Raw genomic sequence first — 14652 nt, forward strand, 5'->3', positions numbered from 1 at the left:
ACAGAGGTTGCAGGGCAGAGCAGCCCCATTCTGGGCGGGGCCTCACGCATGCCAAGCTGCTGTCTGGTGTGACCCTGAAACGCATGTGTCATCACCCAGTCACCTCTGCTGTCAAACCACCCGGTTTGAACCATCTTTTTACCTAAAAGCGGGGTGGGAGAGTACACTTTAAAATTAATTTTAAAATTACACATGGTGGTTCTTAAGAAAGCCCTCCCATGGGGGTTTCTGGGATGGTTGAATGGACCAGAAAAGTCAAATGGTGTAACTAAGAGGGCTCACATCCTTAAATTTCATACATATGGGGCCTATAATTCCAGCTGGTTTCAGAGTCTTGGTGTCCTTTTGTTAAAGCTATTTCTCCTGACTTTCCCTTTGCCTCCCTTTGCCGGCTGGGCCTGTTTATGAAGCCCACCCCGGGAGGCGGCTTGCAGTAATATTCCCACTTTACAACTGAAGGGGGCCAAGTTGTAAAGTGGCGCTGTTATTGCCAGAGCGGTTAAGAGGGTCACAGAGCAGTCAGAGCAAGAGTCGCAGCCGTTCTCTGCATGGGCCAGAAATTTGGGCGAGCTGCGGGTTTCCTCCAGCTGCTGCCAGCTTTGTGTTGGAACGCTGCCATGACGGAAGACCCACATGGTAGGGGCAACTCCACCAATCCTTTGCAAGAGTACGCATGACCCCTCTGCCCCACGTAGCAGGTATCCTTGAGAAGGAGTTGAATGGGCTCCTTCCACGATTAAGAGCACAGCCTAGCCAAGGCCAGGGTGACACTTGTCTCCACAACTGACTGCCACTCAGCTCTGGGAATGCCCCCAAGAAAAGGCTGACCAGGGAACCAGGAGAGCTGGTCAGAACAGAGGTGATATTTGAAGTGGACTGGGGAAAGGGATCACCATATGAGGAATATGCTTATGATTTCATCTGGGAATGGACATGGGTAGCTTACTCAGCTCAGTATTACTGAAGTGCTTAAACTCCTTCCTCTGGTGATGTGCAGGGTCATTTTGAGGGAACACCTGTACATCACCGTGATGGTTTTGGAATTATTTGTGTATTAGAAAAAATGTGAGCCGCAAAGCAGTTGATGAGCTGTTTCTTAGGTTCGAGCAAAAGTAGGGAGAGATGTTGGGCTGAGGTGATTTAGGAAAGGCCCCCAAGTTGACGCCAGGTTGAGCAGAAGGAGCAGGAATGGCACAGGCAGTGTTGGAGTGAGCAGTTTAGCAAGTGCTGGCCTGGAGTGGAAAAGACCCACAGTGAAAGGGGTGGTGTCTTGTCTTTGGAATGTCCTTAGATGCTTGCATGGGGAGGAAGGCATGTGGAGGAGTGCCAGTGGGGTGACGATATCCTTGTGGGTGTATATGGTGTCACTGAGGTGCCAGGGCCTCAAGGGATTTCCATCTGGACCAGGAATGGGAGCAGCTCCTTGGTTGTAGTGATAGGCTTTTCCCCCCACGGATGTGAGAAAGAAGACAGAGGGACATGTGCTAATCGGGTTGCGTTCTCTGACATTGTCCCTGACTCTGTTTGCGCGCCAGACTCTTGCCCGGTGCCCTTGGTCTCCCACCTTCCCTGCCTCCCAACACTCTGCCATCCCTCTCCCTTCATCGACTCCCCTAGTGCCCACATGAGCATTGGTGTTGCCCCTTGTGTAGATGACATTTAGGGGATATTTGGTCTCTTTATTACAGCAGCCTTCCTTTTATTTCAAAATAATGATCTCAGCCAGTGTTACCGGAGAGGGTCAGCCCTGGCTTGGTTGGATCTTGCTTTGAGGTCACCCACCCTCTGTGGGAAAGGGCCCTGGAGGGGACCTGGGCACCATCGAAAGTGACCAGCTAGGCTATAGCAGGTGGAAAGTTCTTTCATCATGTGCTTTATAAAGAAGATAGTGTCGATGCCTCATCTCCTTGATTCGTTTGTGCCCCTACTCTGAAAAAGTAGAAAGAGAAAGTCATGACTGATACACACCCCACTGTCTGCTTTTACTAGCTGATTGTCTCCAGCTGCTCTTCCTGTGGGACATTCTGTTTCTGACAGGTTTATGCTTCCAGTGTGTGAGGCCCCTGTCTTCACAGAAAGGCCTGTTGGTGGCAGATTACCTTGGGCACGGAGGGCCTGCCTGCTTCCCGAATCCTGCCTTCTCATGGTGACCTTTGGACCTTCATTTCTGTGTTACTATCCCCCCTCCTCCCCCAGGTGAATATAGTGCTGGAAACAAACATGATCCCTTTGAACCCCCGGAGGACAAAGACCTGCCTGTGGAGAAGTACTTTGTGGACAGGCAACCCATAAGCGAGCCACCCACAGAGCAGACAGCTGCGGATATACCAAGCAGCCCCACCCTCCAGCTGGACAGAAAACGCAAAGTCTCAGGTGACAGTACCCACACTGAGACCACTGTAGAAGAGCTGCCAGAGGACCCTCTGCTGAAAGCCAAGCGGAGACGGGTCTCCAAAGGTGAGCTCGGTCAGCTTTAGCAGCCTGCTTAGTTGCCAATGGTGGACATGTGTGCACCCACCCTCAGCACAGGGCGCCCTCGGGAAGTCACGGGGTGGTGCAGTGGATGTTTCCAGTCCTACCCTAGAGCCCTGGGGAACCCACTCATACCTCCCTCCCCCAAAAGCCAGAGGCAGGAAAGATCTTTTGGCTCAAAAGACAGCGAAAGACAAATAGGCCCCTCCCAAGACTTGATGAGTAGCTCCAGCAGAGACAGTGACCACACCCCTTCCCTTCCCCACCCCCATTAGTGATGCGTAAGACAGTTTGTTCCCCCCTCCCAGGGGACTTTTTGATTAATTTGTAGTTATTTCTCCATTAGATGACTGGCCTGAGAGGGAAATGACAAACAATTCCTCTAACCACTTAGAAGACCCACATTATAATGAGCTGACCAACCTGAAGGTGTGCATTGAATTAACAGGGCTCCATCCTAAAAAACAACGCCACTTGCTGCACCTTAGAGAACGGTGGGAGCAGCAGGTGTCGGCAGCAGAGAGCAAACCTGGCCGGCAGGGCAGGAAGGAAGTGACCCAGGCCATTCAGCCTGAGGCCACTGCCCAGGGCAATAACATCTCCGAAGACAAACCCGGCAGGAAAAGGGCAGAGGCCAAAAGCAACAGAAGCTGGTCGGAAGAGTCCCTCAAGTCCAGTGATAATGAACAAGGTATGCAAAGGCCACTCTGAGACTATCTGCCCTCTGTGGGAAAGGGCCTTCGAAGGGAACGTGAGCACCATAGAGGTTGACTGACTAGGTGGTGGCAGGTGGGGAGTTTCTCTCATAATACACTTCCAGCCTCCATACTACTGGAATATACAGTGAGGAGCACAGCTGAGAGGAGGCAGCTGGACTTCCTAGGCTGCTCCTGACCCAGCCCATGGGTGAGGAACAGGAAGGAGAGTCTAGGTGACCCCAGGGCTTGCCAGTGCACTCACTTTAGTCTCAGGCTGTGTCTGGTCACTAGGTCCTGGGCACCAGACTGACCGTCCTTGGGAAGGTCCTCAGTTCCCGGGCCGAGTGGGTTAGGAGTGAGAGAGCACCAAGGGCTGGCTTCTACGCCCTCGTCCTGGGCCTTTGAAGAAACTTGCTACTTGGCATTTTGTGGGTTAACCTGTTTGCCATTTGAGTGTGGGATAATTAAAATATTAATGCTTTGAAAACATAATTGGTATATCTTTAAAAACTGAAGCCACTCCAGTGATCAGGGCTAACAATGGGCTTTTCTCTCCACACCAGCTACAACTATGTAACGCCTGCTCCTTCTCCCCCTCCCTCCTTCCCGCCACCCCCTCCGGATTTAGGTTTGCCTGTGTTCTCGGGCTCTCCGCCCATGAAGAGCCTTTCATCCACCAATGCAAGCGGCAAAAAGCAGACTCAGCCAAGCTGCACGCCAGCCTCGAGGCCGCCTGCCAAACATCAGAAAATTAAAGAAAGCCAGAAGACAGATGTGCTGTGCACAGACGAAGAAGAGGATTGCCAGGCTGCCTCCCTGCTGCAGAAATACACCGACAACAGCGAGAAACCATCCGGGAAGAGACTGTGTAAAACCAAGCATTTGATCCCCCAGGAGCCCAGGCGGGGCTTGTCGCTGACTGGGGACTACTATGTGGAGAATGCTGATGGCAAGGTACCTCTGGCCCCTCACTCTCCCCCGGGGCCTGGGTGAGCACGTCCCACCTGCCTGCTACTCTGCTTCTGGGGACAAAGCTTTCCTTTTCTTGGACTTCTTTCCCAAATGTCACTCCCCCATCATAGTGGGCACGTCTCCTGGGTGGGAGTTAAGTTTCAAACTAGTTAAGAATGAAATCCATGCCCCCACCCCCCTTCCCCAAAATAGGAAAAAGTGCCTGCTTCCACTTGGGTTTGTAACTCAGGGAAGAGGCGGCTATGGAAGGTTGCCTTAAATGTGTGCGCTGCCTGGTTTTGTGATAGGTGACTGTCAGGAGATTCCGAAAGCGGCCTGAGCCCAGTTCCGACTACGATCTGTCACCAGCTAAGCAGGACCAGAAGCCCTTTGACCGTTTGCAACAATTGCTACCAGCTTCCCAGTCCTCACAGCTGCCGCGCTCAAGCTCCCCTCCAGAGACCACCCAGTCGCGCCCAATGCCCCCTGAGGCACGGAGACTTATTGTCAATAAGAATGCTGGTGAAACCCTTCTGCAGCGCGCTGCCCGGCTTGGCTACGAGGTGAGTGCCCCTGTGTCCTTTGTGGGTGCCTTGGATTCAGAAACCACAGTCTGCTGCTTCTTGAGGTTGGTGGGGATATAAGGGGGGATGGGTGAGGGGGTCCAGCCTTAGAGCCCAGCCCCCTCCACATCCAGGACTCTGGGCCGGGTGTCTCACAGGATGTTTGTGTTAGCCCCACTCCACTGCCGTCTCTTTGGTGGCCTGTTCAATCGCGGTGTGAAAAGAAAGGCCTCTCTGATGTTCAGGTCGTGTTCAGGCAGGTAGACTGCTTGGCTTCCTCCCATCTCACTCACTTATCTCTGATATGAAATCTGACATAACCCAGGACTTGGCGACTGGGGGAATTTTAATGACTCCTTTTAGATTCTGATTAGCAAAGGGGAGAGAAGTTGTTAGCTCTATTTTGGGTTGCGGGCAGGAAATGTCTGTGCAGGTAGAGGATGGGGGGCGGGGACCTGAGCCCTCTTTCTGAGAGGGAAAGAGAGGCTGAGGGCTGAGGTTGAGGGGGAGCTCAGGCTTTGACCCAAACTGACTGCCGTTGTCGCATATGCCCCCCAGGCATGGCCTGCTTTGCTGTAGCAGTATAGATGGAAAGATATCTTTCTAAACCCACATGATCCAAAGTAACTAATTTCACCCTTTCCACATCTTTGTGTGGTAATCACTAGTATTATCCCACTTTCGGAATGAGGAAAATAAGCCCCAGGGGGGTTAAATGACAACTTGTACAGGTAGCGGTCCAGCAGTCTGGCTCTAAAGCCCCACCCCCTCTCCCCACCCCTCCCCCACCCCAATCCTCTCCCAGACTGGCTCACATTGGAATTGCCCTTTGTACAGTTCCAAACCTCTGTGAGATAGATTACTCCCTCTGCTCAGTGCGGCTCCCCCACCATGCTTGTCAGTTGAAATTGTGATGTAATAGCCCACAGGGCAAAGGCATTTTTTTATGCTGGCATCAGCCCTCTGGAAAGTTGAATGGTGAAAATAAAATGCAGCTCAGCAGGCTGGAGTGGAGGTATAGATAAACTCTAGGGTGGCAAGACCCATGCTGGCCTGTGCTGGCTGAGGGCTCACACGATCTGTCTGGAGCTGTGGCTCCCACAGCCCAGCTGGCGCTGTGCCGCTGTCCATTGTGTAGTAGGCCCTTCCTGGTGTGAGTGCCTCGACCCGACCCTAAGCCCACTCCTGAAGCATGGCTGTGGGTAGAAAGTTGGAAGCACTAACGCTTTCTTAGTTTGGGGGCTATTTTTGGTTGTTGGTTGTATGTCCTATTGTTTGTATCAACATGTCTCTTCTGGAGCTGTCTGGATTACCTAGAAAGAACTCTCTGGAAAGATTTGGTAGTTAACTCATTCAATTGCAAGCCAGTTGGTTTCCCATGAGCTCAGAGCAGTAGCACCTAGGAGGACAGGGGTAGATACTGTGCATGGCACTGAGCTAGACCCCTCACGCTAAGTGTTTGCTCTTTCCTAGTCGTGGTTGAGAAAATAGACTTGTGTTTCCAGCAGACACTGGAGATGAGGGGAGGGCAGGAGGGCAGCCTGCTCCATTTGCATGGATTTTTGGGGTTCCTGGCCTTGCCTTTGATTTTGGCATCGTTTCCACCGGTCTCCCTTGGGACCAGAGTCCCCATCCTCAAAGGGCCCTTGTTGGTCCTTCAGGAAGTTTCTGTTTTGGTTTTTGTAGAGCCAGTGAGTCTGCAGTCCGGACCAAGGAGCACTTGATTCATGCTTTTGTAGGCTACTAGGCCTTTGATGGCACATGAAGTCTTGGAAATGTTTATATCAGGACTACTGCTCCCCCACCCCCACTTCAAATGTAAATTTCAATATGTAAATTGCACAGGTCATCAGTTTTGATGTTAAACATTTAACTGCTAGATGAAATATTTCATCTTTGAACCCAGCTTTCTAGGATTTCTTTAGGCAGAATTTCTATCAGGGTGATGATCAGTCAGGAGATGTGGTAACATAAACCTTTTAAAGTTGAAGGACAATTTGCTTGACCTGGTAAAGGGGTTAAGGTGTAGTTAGAATACACATGTCTGGAAGGGCTTTCCTGAAGTTAGTCTTTCCCATTGTTATTTAGCTAAAGATACCATGTGTAGTAAAAAGGCTATCTGAGCATTATGTCATGTTAATCTGGTTCTTGAGGTTTAGAAACACCCTCTGTGTTAAATAGACGACTTGCGTGGCCAGAGACACTCAAACCTTTCCCTCCCAGTAAAAAGGCTTTTCATTCTTAGGCTAAAAGGCCAATGTGCAACCACATGCTTGTGCGTTTAGTGGGGATGGTTAAATTTTCTATGAATTAAATAAATCATGTTTTTAAAAAAGTTAATGAGGCATTTAATTAATTAACAATGTCGGGTTTATGGCCTTTATGGTTACATTTTGTGGTTAATGGCATTCGGCTTATGGCCGCTTAACAGAGAACTGTCCAACAAAAACAGTTTGATTTTGTTTGGGAATGGGTGGGCTGCCGTTCAAGCACTCCCATTTCTACGGTAGCAAGTAAACCAAGGAATGTATTGAGTAGACAGACTTGGCTGACCTCTTAACCATTCTCTCCAACTGTTGGTGACAGCAGTTGCCATCCACTTAGAGGCCATTGCCTGCCCAGCTAGAGGAAGGTAGTTTTAGCCCACCTAACCCTAACAGGGCCTGTGGGATGCTTGTCATGGCTGCATTGCATCCCTCTAGCTGGAGCCATCTGGGGCCTTTGAATCCTCCCAGCTGCCCAGGTACCCGAAGACCTCAGTTCTAGATCTAGTAGTTCATGTTCATTGAACTTGAGGTTTAACTTCTTTGAGCCTCAGTTTCCCCCAGTGTTGAATGAGAACAGGTACCGCCTTCGCTTCCTGATATCTCATATGTTACTGTGGGACAACAGAAGATGTACTCATTTGGGAAAATGGAAAGTGCTATGTAAATAGAGATAGCAACCCGGCTGAATAGGATAGCCCGTGGCAAAACACGTGACCTGGCTGTGAGTTACTACTGCCTCTCTTATCGCCTTCCAGGAAAAGAGTTGACTAAGCCATCAGCTCTGCCATCCTTTCATTTCTAGGTACCCTCGAATCAGCCCTAGTAGCGATGAAGGTTTCCAGGTGAAGGCCATAATTGTCAGCAAATAAACCTTGGTTTGACAGGACACCAGACAAGGGACCCGGGGAAATTGATCTGTGCACAGCAGTCAGTGGCGCTCAGACCTGATCCCAGAGCCACATGACAAGGACCTCTCTGGCTGGGGCATACAACTCATTATCTTGCAGCCGTCCACTCGAGTCTGGCTAGTGAGGGCCTGCTAAAAGAGCAGCAGCTTCATGCAGTATCCTGGATACCAGGGCTCAGGGCAGGTGGCCTGGGAGCCCAGAGGATTGTGGGCTTTCTGGCAGGTTAAGATCTGAACAGAGAATGCATTTGTGGGTATGTCTTCTCCCTTCCTCCTCTTGTTTGACCTAAAACAACACGGCACCGATGGCCAGGTTTACCAGCATGCAACGTTAGGTTCACATATGGAACATTCTAGTTAGCTCCCAAGTGATGGGTCACCTTTGATTGACATGCCCTCGAAAGGGAGGTCTGCTGTGACCCATCCAGCTCCCCCTGGTCAAGTGAAGCATGTGTTGGGCCATCTGCAGGGTTTGCCTACCCCCGGCTCTCAGAACCGACAGCTCTGCTGGGCATGGCTTGTATAGGAAAAGAGTAAAACGTGCTTCCTGGTGGCAGGTACTGTTGTATGTGTTTGAAAACTTTTAAATCAAGGTAATAAAACATTGAATAAATTACCACTCTGCTTACTAGGAGCGGTTTGTATTAATATTTTAACATGCCAAAGAAGTAAAAATAATACAGTGATTCTAATGCACACTGTTGACACAGAACACCTTTTGAGAAAGGGCAAGGGTGGACTTTTATTTAGTTTTTGAAAGGTGTAGGTTGCAGTATATGGTGTAGCATATCCTTGTCATTAACTTAAGTAAATATGAAAATGTTATATTGATTTAGCCCCAAGTGGGGTGGAGGGTGAGGCAAAATAGAGGGTGGGGTTATTTGAGGCATTTTGTGTCATTTCTTGATGATGTATTTGATGCATAGAGAGAGCCTCTCTTTTACTCAACTTAGCATACACACAGGAGCATTTGCACTGCAGGCTCTGTTTCCTGAGAAGGCCCGTACTTGTCAGTGTGTCATCTAAGATATTAGAAGCTGGATACCTCTGTACTGGCTGTGCCAAGCCCTGGCCTGAGGGCTTTCCTAGCTATCTGTTGCATCCTCTCAGCCACCCTATAGAGCCTCTGTTACTCTCCTATCTCACAGAGAAACAAATGGACACTTGAAGAAGTTTAGGGGTGATTTGTCCAGGACCAGGCTGCTGGGGCTAATGACACTATCTCCATCACCAAGCTCTTTACACATGGTCTTGCCCCCTCACTGAGAGGTTCACTGCCTGCCTATGCTTTGGTTGGCTCCTGGACCCAAGGATGTATGCCTTTGAAAGCGGGCACTGCCAAGCTATAGAGAGGTCACACAAGGTTCATTGGGTGATGGTCTGATGGCATCCTCCCTTCTCCCCCTGCAGGAGGTGGTCTTGTACTGCCTGGAGAATAAGATTTGTGACGTGAACCATCGAGACAATGCTGGATACTGTGCCCTGCATGAAGCTTGTGCTAGGGGATGGCTGAACATTGTGCGACACCTCCTTGAGTATGGCGCTGACGTCAACTGCAGTGCCCAGGATGGAACCAGGTTAGTCGTGGATCTTTCAGCCTGGCCCTTCCAGGGCACAGGCAGTGGTTCTCAGGGTATGCGGGAAACCCTGGAAGGAAAGACAGAATGACATGGAAGCACATTGATGGCAGAGTCCTCTAGAATGGAATTGACCAAAACTTTCTGAAAAATTTAGATAGAACTTTAAAAGTTTGCGATGTTCCTACAGACCAAAGTCCCTGAAAATGTCCAGCCTGCCTGAATAATTGGAGGTATTGCCTTTTAAGGTCCTGGATTCTTCATTAAACCACAGTATTTAAAATCTACTGGAACTAACAGTCCTGGGCATCCAAACAGGGCCAACTGCAACTGGCTTGGTGTAGGACCTGCCCTGTCTACCCACATCCACAGCCCACCCATCCTGTCGTTGACCTTGGGTCATTGTTCAAAGGCTGGGTCTGAGTCAGCCCAAACATCTTCCTGGTTGTGTGCATGGGGTGCTACCAAGAGGCAGGGTGCTAGGCATTCCCTGGCAGTCATAACATCAGCAAAAATGAAATCTATTTGGTGTTTCATGGTTTCCAAATAGCATTCCCTCAGAATGGGGCTGTGGGCAGTGTTTTGAGCCCCAGTGGGCACTGGTGGGAGGGCCCTCTTGAGAACTCGCCCTGGTGGCTCTGGTTCTGGGCCAGGGGATTGATCATTAATCTCTAGGCTACTGGGGTCCGGCTTTCAGGAGAGGCTACATTTGCACCTAATTTCTTTTTAGAAACAGCAGGCTTTTTTAAAAAAAAATAATGGTATAACAATTGCTTGTTGTATTGGTCTCTATAATGGTGGGGTTTTTTCCTTCTGTAAGGTATCTTGATTATTAAATTCATTGAAACGTTTTCAATTTGGCTTGTGTTCCTCCTTAGGCAGTGGATTTAGATAGATTTGCAGTGGAGGATTAGGCCTGAAATAGTAAAGAGATGTCACTTACCTTGGGCCAGTCACTGCCACAGTTTCCATATCTGGAATGGCAGTGACATTACATTCCCACTCAGTGAAATACTGCTCCTAGGGTGCTTGGCACGCACACACCTAATTTTGCCTATCATTAGAGGCAAGAATTGTGTGCACAAATTGAATCTTTCTGTGTGTCGCTCCTAGGCCTCTCCATGATGCTGTCGAGAATGATCATTTGGAAATTGTCCGCTTGCTCCTCTCCTATGGTGCTGACCCTACTTTGGCTACGTACTCAGGTAGAACCATTATGAAAATGACACACAGCGAACTTATGGAAAAGTTTTTAACAGGTACGACAAAGTTCAAGAAATGGTCTTATTCAAACATCTAGATGGTGACTTCACACACTTCTGGCCAAAGAATGCCACTCACTGGGGCTGCCCTTGTTTACCTTAAGTTTACTTAATTGGGAAAGCAGCATAAAGTTTATGAAAGAACAGATACAGAATTCAAAGAAGAGTTGCATGCTTTATTTTTGCTTATGAGAACTAAAAAAAAATTCTCAGATTGCCAGTCTAGCTTTTTTTTTTTTTTTTTTTTTTTTTGGTGGACTAGGGCATGGTAAAGGCAAGGGTGGTCCATCCCTTGGGAGGGCAGGTGAACAGGTATGTGGTTTTTGGTCAGAAACGGTAAAGAAGAGTGTTGGATAGTATACAAAGGGCATGGCATGGGGTGGACAGGAAGTGAGATGCCCCCTAACTCTGCTAGCACTCGATTCTCACCAACAGGTTTTACCTTGTTTTTCTCTCTCCAGACTATTTAAAAGACCTGCAGGGTCGTGGTGACGAGGACTCCAACAGCTTTTGGGAGTTTTATGGCAGCTCTGTGTGTGGTGAGCAGCATTGTTCTTTTTAGTTCAGTGGGAAGTGAATGAGTTACAGAATATTTCTCTCTGGTGTGGGTGAGGGGTGGTGAGTGTTATAAGCAGGTCTTGGTTGGGAAAGAATCTTTTAATGAGTCCTTTTTGGACAACAGCTGAAGTCTTGCTGTGACTGATTTCATTTCTCTCTTGTTTGCCCTCCATTAGAGCCAGATGATGAAAGCGGATATGATGTTTTAGCAAATCCCCCAGGGCCAGAGGACCAGAATGATGACGATGAGGCCTACAGTGATGTGTTTGAATTTGAATTTTCAGAAAGCCCCCTCTTACCATGTTACAACATCCAAGTGTCCGTTGCTCAGGGGTGAGCATGGCTACCGTGTGGTTAAGAACTAGCTCAGCTGCTCTTGGGGTGGTGGGAGTTAGAAATCCCTTGAAACAGATGAGAATGGGTGGGTAAGTGAATTCCTAAGTGTCCCTGAACCTCAAAAAATGCAGTAGATCGTTTCCAGAAAAGGTGTGTGTGTCGGGGGGGGTGCACATCATGGGATGACTGCCCTCATCACAACACACTCCTGGAGCTCAAAGGACATTGAAGTCAGTCAGTGACTAGAATTTTACAGAACTTGGATCCTTCAGTTACTGAACTCCTTTGGAAAAGTCCTTAAGAGCTTTCCCAACAGGCTACCATAAGAGCCTTCCAAGGCACTTCAGGTCTACTGGACTACAACTGATGATATAACAGCTCCTTCTTGTATAAGATTAGGAAAAGCATTATGTGGCACCTGGGATCTTGTGTGTCGTCAGATTGGGTTAGATCCGGTCTGGCTCCCATGGTCAGACCACTGTGCCCCTGTGACCAAGGCCTTGGGGTGTACATGTCCAGAGACTGTGTTCTGCTGTGTGTTGACCACAGTGCTTAATGAATAACATCCTCCTCAGGCTCTGAAGCAATAAACATGCATGTCGTCACAGTGACATTTTATTAGTGATAGAAATCGTAAAGTGTGGCAAGGGTGTATGTAAGGAATGTAACACACCTTCGCAAAAGCACTGAGGGCTGGGGGTGGAGGTGTGGGAAAGGAAAGGAGAGCCAGCCAGCTAGCCTTCTGTGTTTTTAGTGCTTGATGCATGAGCAATGGAGGAGAGGAGAAATCAAAGAGGTGTTTGTGGCTGGCCTCCTCCAGTGACAATAGCAGGGCACTCACTTGGAGAGTGGTGACCCAAGTTGCGGCCAGAGCTGAGTGAGCAAATCTTTACTTGTCGGTTTCCATCAGCACCAGCAGCCTGTGATGAGGCGGCTTGTGATGCAGCTCCTTCAGAGGTGCTGCTATGGCTTCTGGCTAAGTTGGTTGGTCCTCCCTGGGTGGTCTCTTAATAAATCGAGATGAGTCCAAAGTTTCCACCTATAGAAGTAGATCCTATCCTCTAGGTGTGGTGAGAAGCAGTAGGGGGAGTGGTATCAAAGCAGAAGGAAGTGGCCCTTGTTCCACCTAGGGACTGAGCTCATTGGGATGGCATTTAATACTTGGAAGCACTTTTAATTTTGCCAGAAATGCAAACCACTTTTCCTTTTTCTTGCAGGCCTCGAAACTGGCTGTTGCTTTCCGACGTGCTTAAGAAGTTGAAAATGTCCTCCCGTATATTTCGCTGCAATTTCCCAAATGTGGAAATTGTCACCATTGCAGAGGCAGAGTTTTACCGGCAAGTTGCAGCAAGTCTTTTGTTCTCTTGTTCCAAAGACCTGGAAGCCTTTAACCCTGAAAGCAAGGAGCTCTTGGATCTGGTTGAGTTCACTAGCGAGCTTCAGACTCTGTTGGGCTCAACCATGGAGTGGCTACACCCCAGCGACATGGTCTCAGATGACTACTGGTGAGCTCGCCAGGCCCGCCGTGTACAGTGTGTTATAGTGTTAATCCTTGTGCATATGTGTCATAATACGACTATTTCTGTAAAGAAAGGACACTATTACATATGAAAATATCTCTTCTTTATATAAGAGAAATGACTCTAGTCGGAAGGACTTAGAAACATGTTTTTTTCTTTTTAAACTTTTAAGTCAGTTTTTATGGAAGTTGTTATAACGTTTCTTTACTTTTCAATGCACACATGCTTTGGGATATGTTTGTTTTTACTTGGAACATTTGTTTCTTTTCTTTTTTAAGGAAAAAATGAGGAAAGGGAGCGCAACACTTTGACTTAATTTCATACAAAGCTCCAATGACAGGCGGTGTTCAGAACCGTGTGGTTGGTTTGGGGAAATGAATTTGGTGAAGGCACTTGGTGATGTTGTAACTTTATGTTTTGTTTACAGAGTACCTGCTCGGGTCAGGTAAATGCTATTGGATGTAATCCAGTAGCGTGTAATATAAATTCAAACCATATCCACACACAACAACTAATTGTATGAAACTTTTATATCCTAATTTAAAAGCTGTGAAATTAGTTTTCACGCGTCAAACCGGATTGTTTATATGTTTAAACATTTTATGCTCTTATTTAAAGAAGACTTTGAGCTATTTTTTTCTGTACCCTGTAAAATATTGAAAACTAACATAATATGTTGAGGTTGCTTGAAAATGTACATAAAACTAAAATTTTCAGAATTGTGTGTTTATGTTTGAAATCTGTGTTTTAACTTTGTAAGTAAATTCTCTGCCTTTGTATTTATATTTTACAAAAATTTTCTTAAAAGGCAATAAACCTGTTGAGAAAAGGAGAACATTGAAGTATGTTGTGTCTTATGTCTTCCCAAAACATTGTCACAGATTTCTTTTTCTTAAGTGATATTGATGGTTAATTCCCTATACATGACTTTAGGGTAATTTATAGTCTTTTATCCAAAGCAGACCAGAGGATTTCAGGGAAGTTAGGCTCAGAATATGATTTGGAGTCCTATCCTGAAAACCCAATTTGTGAACATATATTTTGATGTCTCTTAGAGCGTTATCTTCCCTCATCTTCTTTGAAGCCCTAGTTGGGTTTTACACTGTTTTTGGCCTTGCTGGACTACAGTAGCTCCATCATGGCCAACCCTTTATCTTTAGGAATGCTATTCCAGAAACCAGGCTTTTGTTGTGTCACTTTTCCCTCCACGCCTCATGTTTTTCAGTCACTTTCTAGGTCAAGTCCAAACTGGCATGGCCTGATAGTTAAGGCCTGTACCTTTGACTACTCTGTGCCTCCACTGCTCTTTTTTCCAGTAGTATCCACATTGGGTACTGTCATTTGGCCCTCAATTTTTGTCCCACTTCCCTTTATGTCCTTCCTTCACTGCAGAGACTAGAGAGTTTAAAACTGCTAGACTCCCTTGCAGCTAGGAATCTGTTTTGTTTGGAAGGCAGAGTGAGGTAGAGACATCTTCCTGCTCTAGTGGATGCTGATAAAAGAGGCGAGGAGGACATGCTGGCCAGTTGGAGTGACTAGAC

General features: G+C 47.7%; 1 protein-coding gene across 6 annotated transcripts in view; it reads left to right on the forward strand.

Annotated features, from left to right (window-relative positions):
• Positions 1-13927, forward strand: part of BCOR (BCL6 corepressor) — a 44141-nt gene extending 30214 nt beyond the window's left edge. For 4 of the 6 annotated variants that reach the window (XM_054566551.1, XM_054566550.1, XM_054566553.1 and 1 more), the window contains 9 exons: positions 2197-2457; positions 2819-3163; positions 3799-4124; positions 4430-4684; positions 9269-9435; positions 10549-10694; positions 11159-11236; positions 11432-11588; positions 12809-13927. In XM_054566551.1, coding sequence (XP_054422526.1) covers positions 2197-2457; positions 2819-3163; positions 3799-4124; positions 4430-4684; positions 9269-9435; positions 10549-10694; positions 11159-11236; positions 11432-11588; positions 12809-13100 — 2027 coding nt within the window. In that variant the 3' untranslated portion in view covers positions 13101-13927. The remainder of the gene's footprint in view (positions 1-2196; positions 2458-2818; positions 3164-3798; positions 4125-4429; positions 4685-9268; positions 9436-10548; positions 10695-11158; positions 11237-11431; positions 11589-12808) is intronic. The other 2 variants (XM_054566554.1, XM_054566555.1) reach the window with 1 other exon arrangement.
• The last annotated feature ends 725 nt before the right edge of the window (positions 13928-14652 follow it).

Source organism: Pteronotus mesoamericanus, unplaced genomic scaffold (genome assembly GCF_021234165.1).
Source record: "Pteronotus mesoamericanus isolate MK-2021 breed Mesoamerican mustached bat unplaced genomic scaffold, CSHL_Meso_final contig_173, whole genome shotgun sequence".
Lineage (NCBI taxonomy): Eukaryota > Metazoa > Chordata > Mammalia > Chiroptera > Mormoopidae > Pteronotus > Pteronotus mesoamericanus.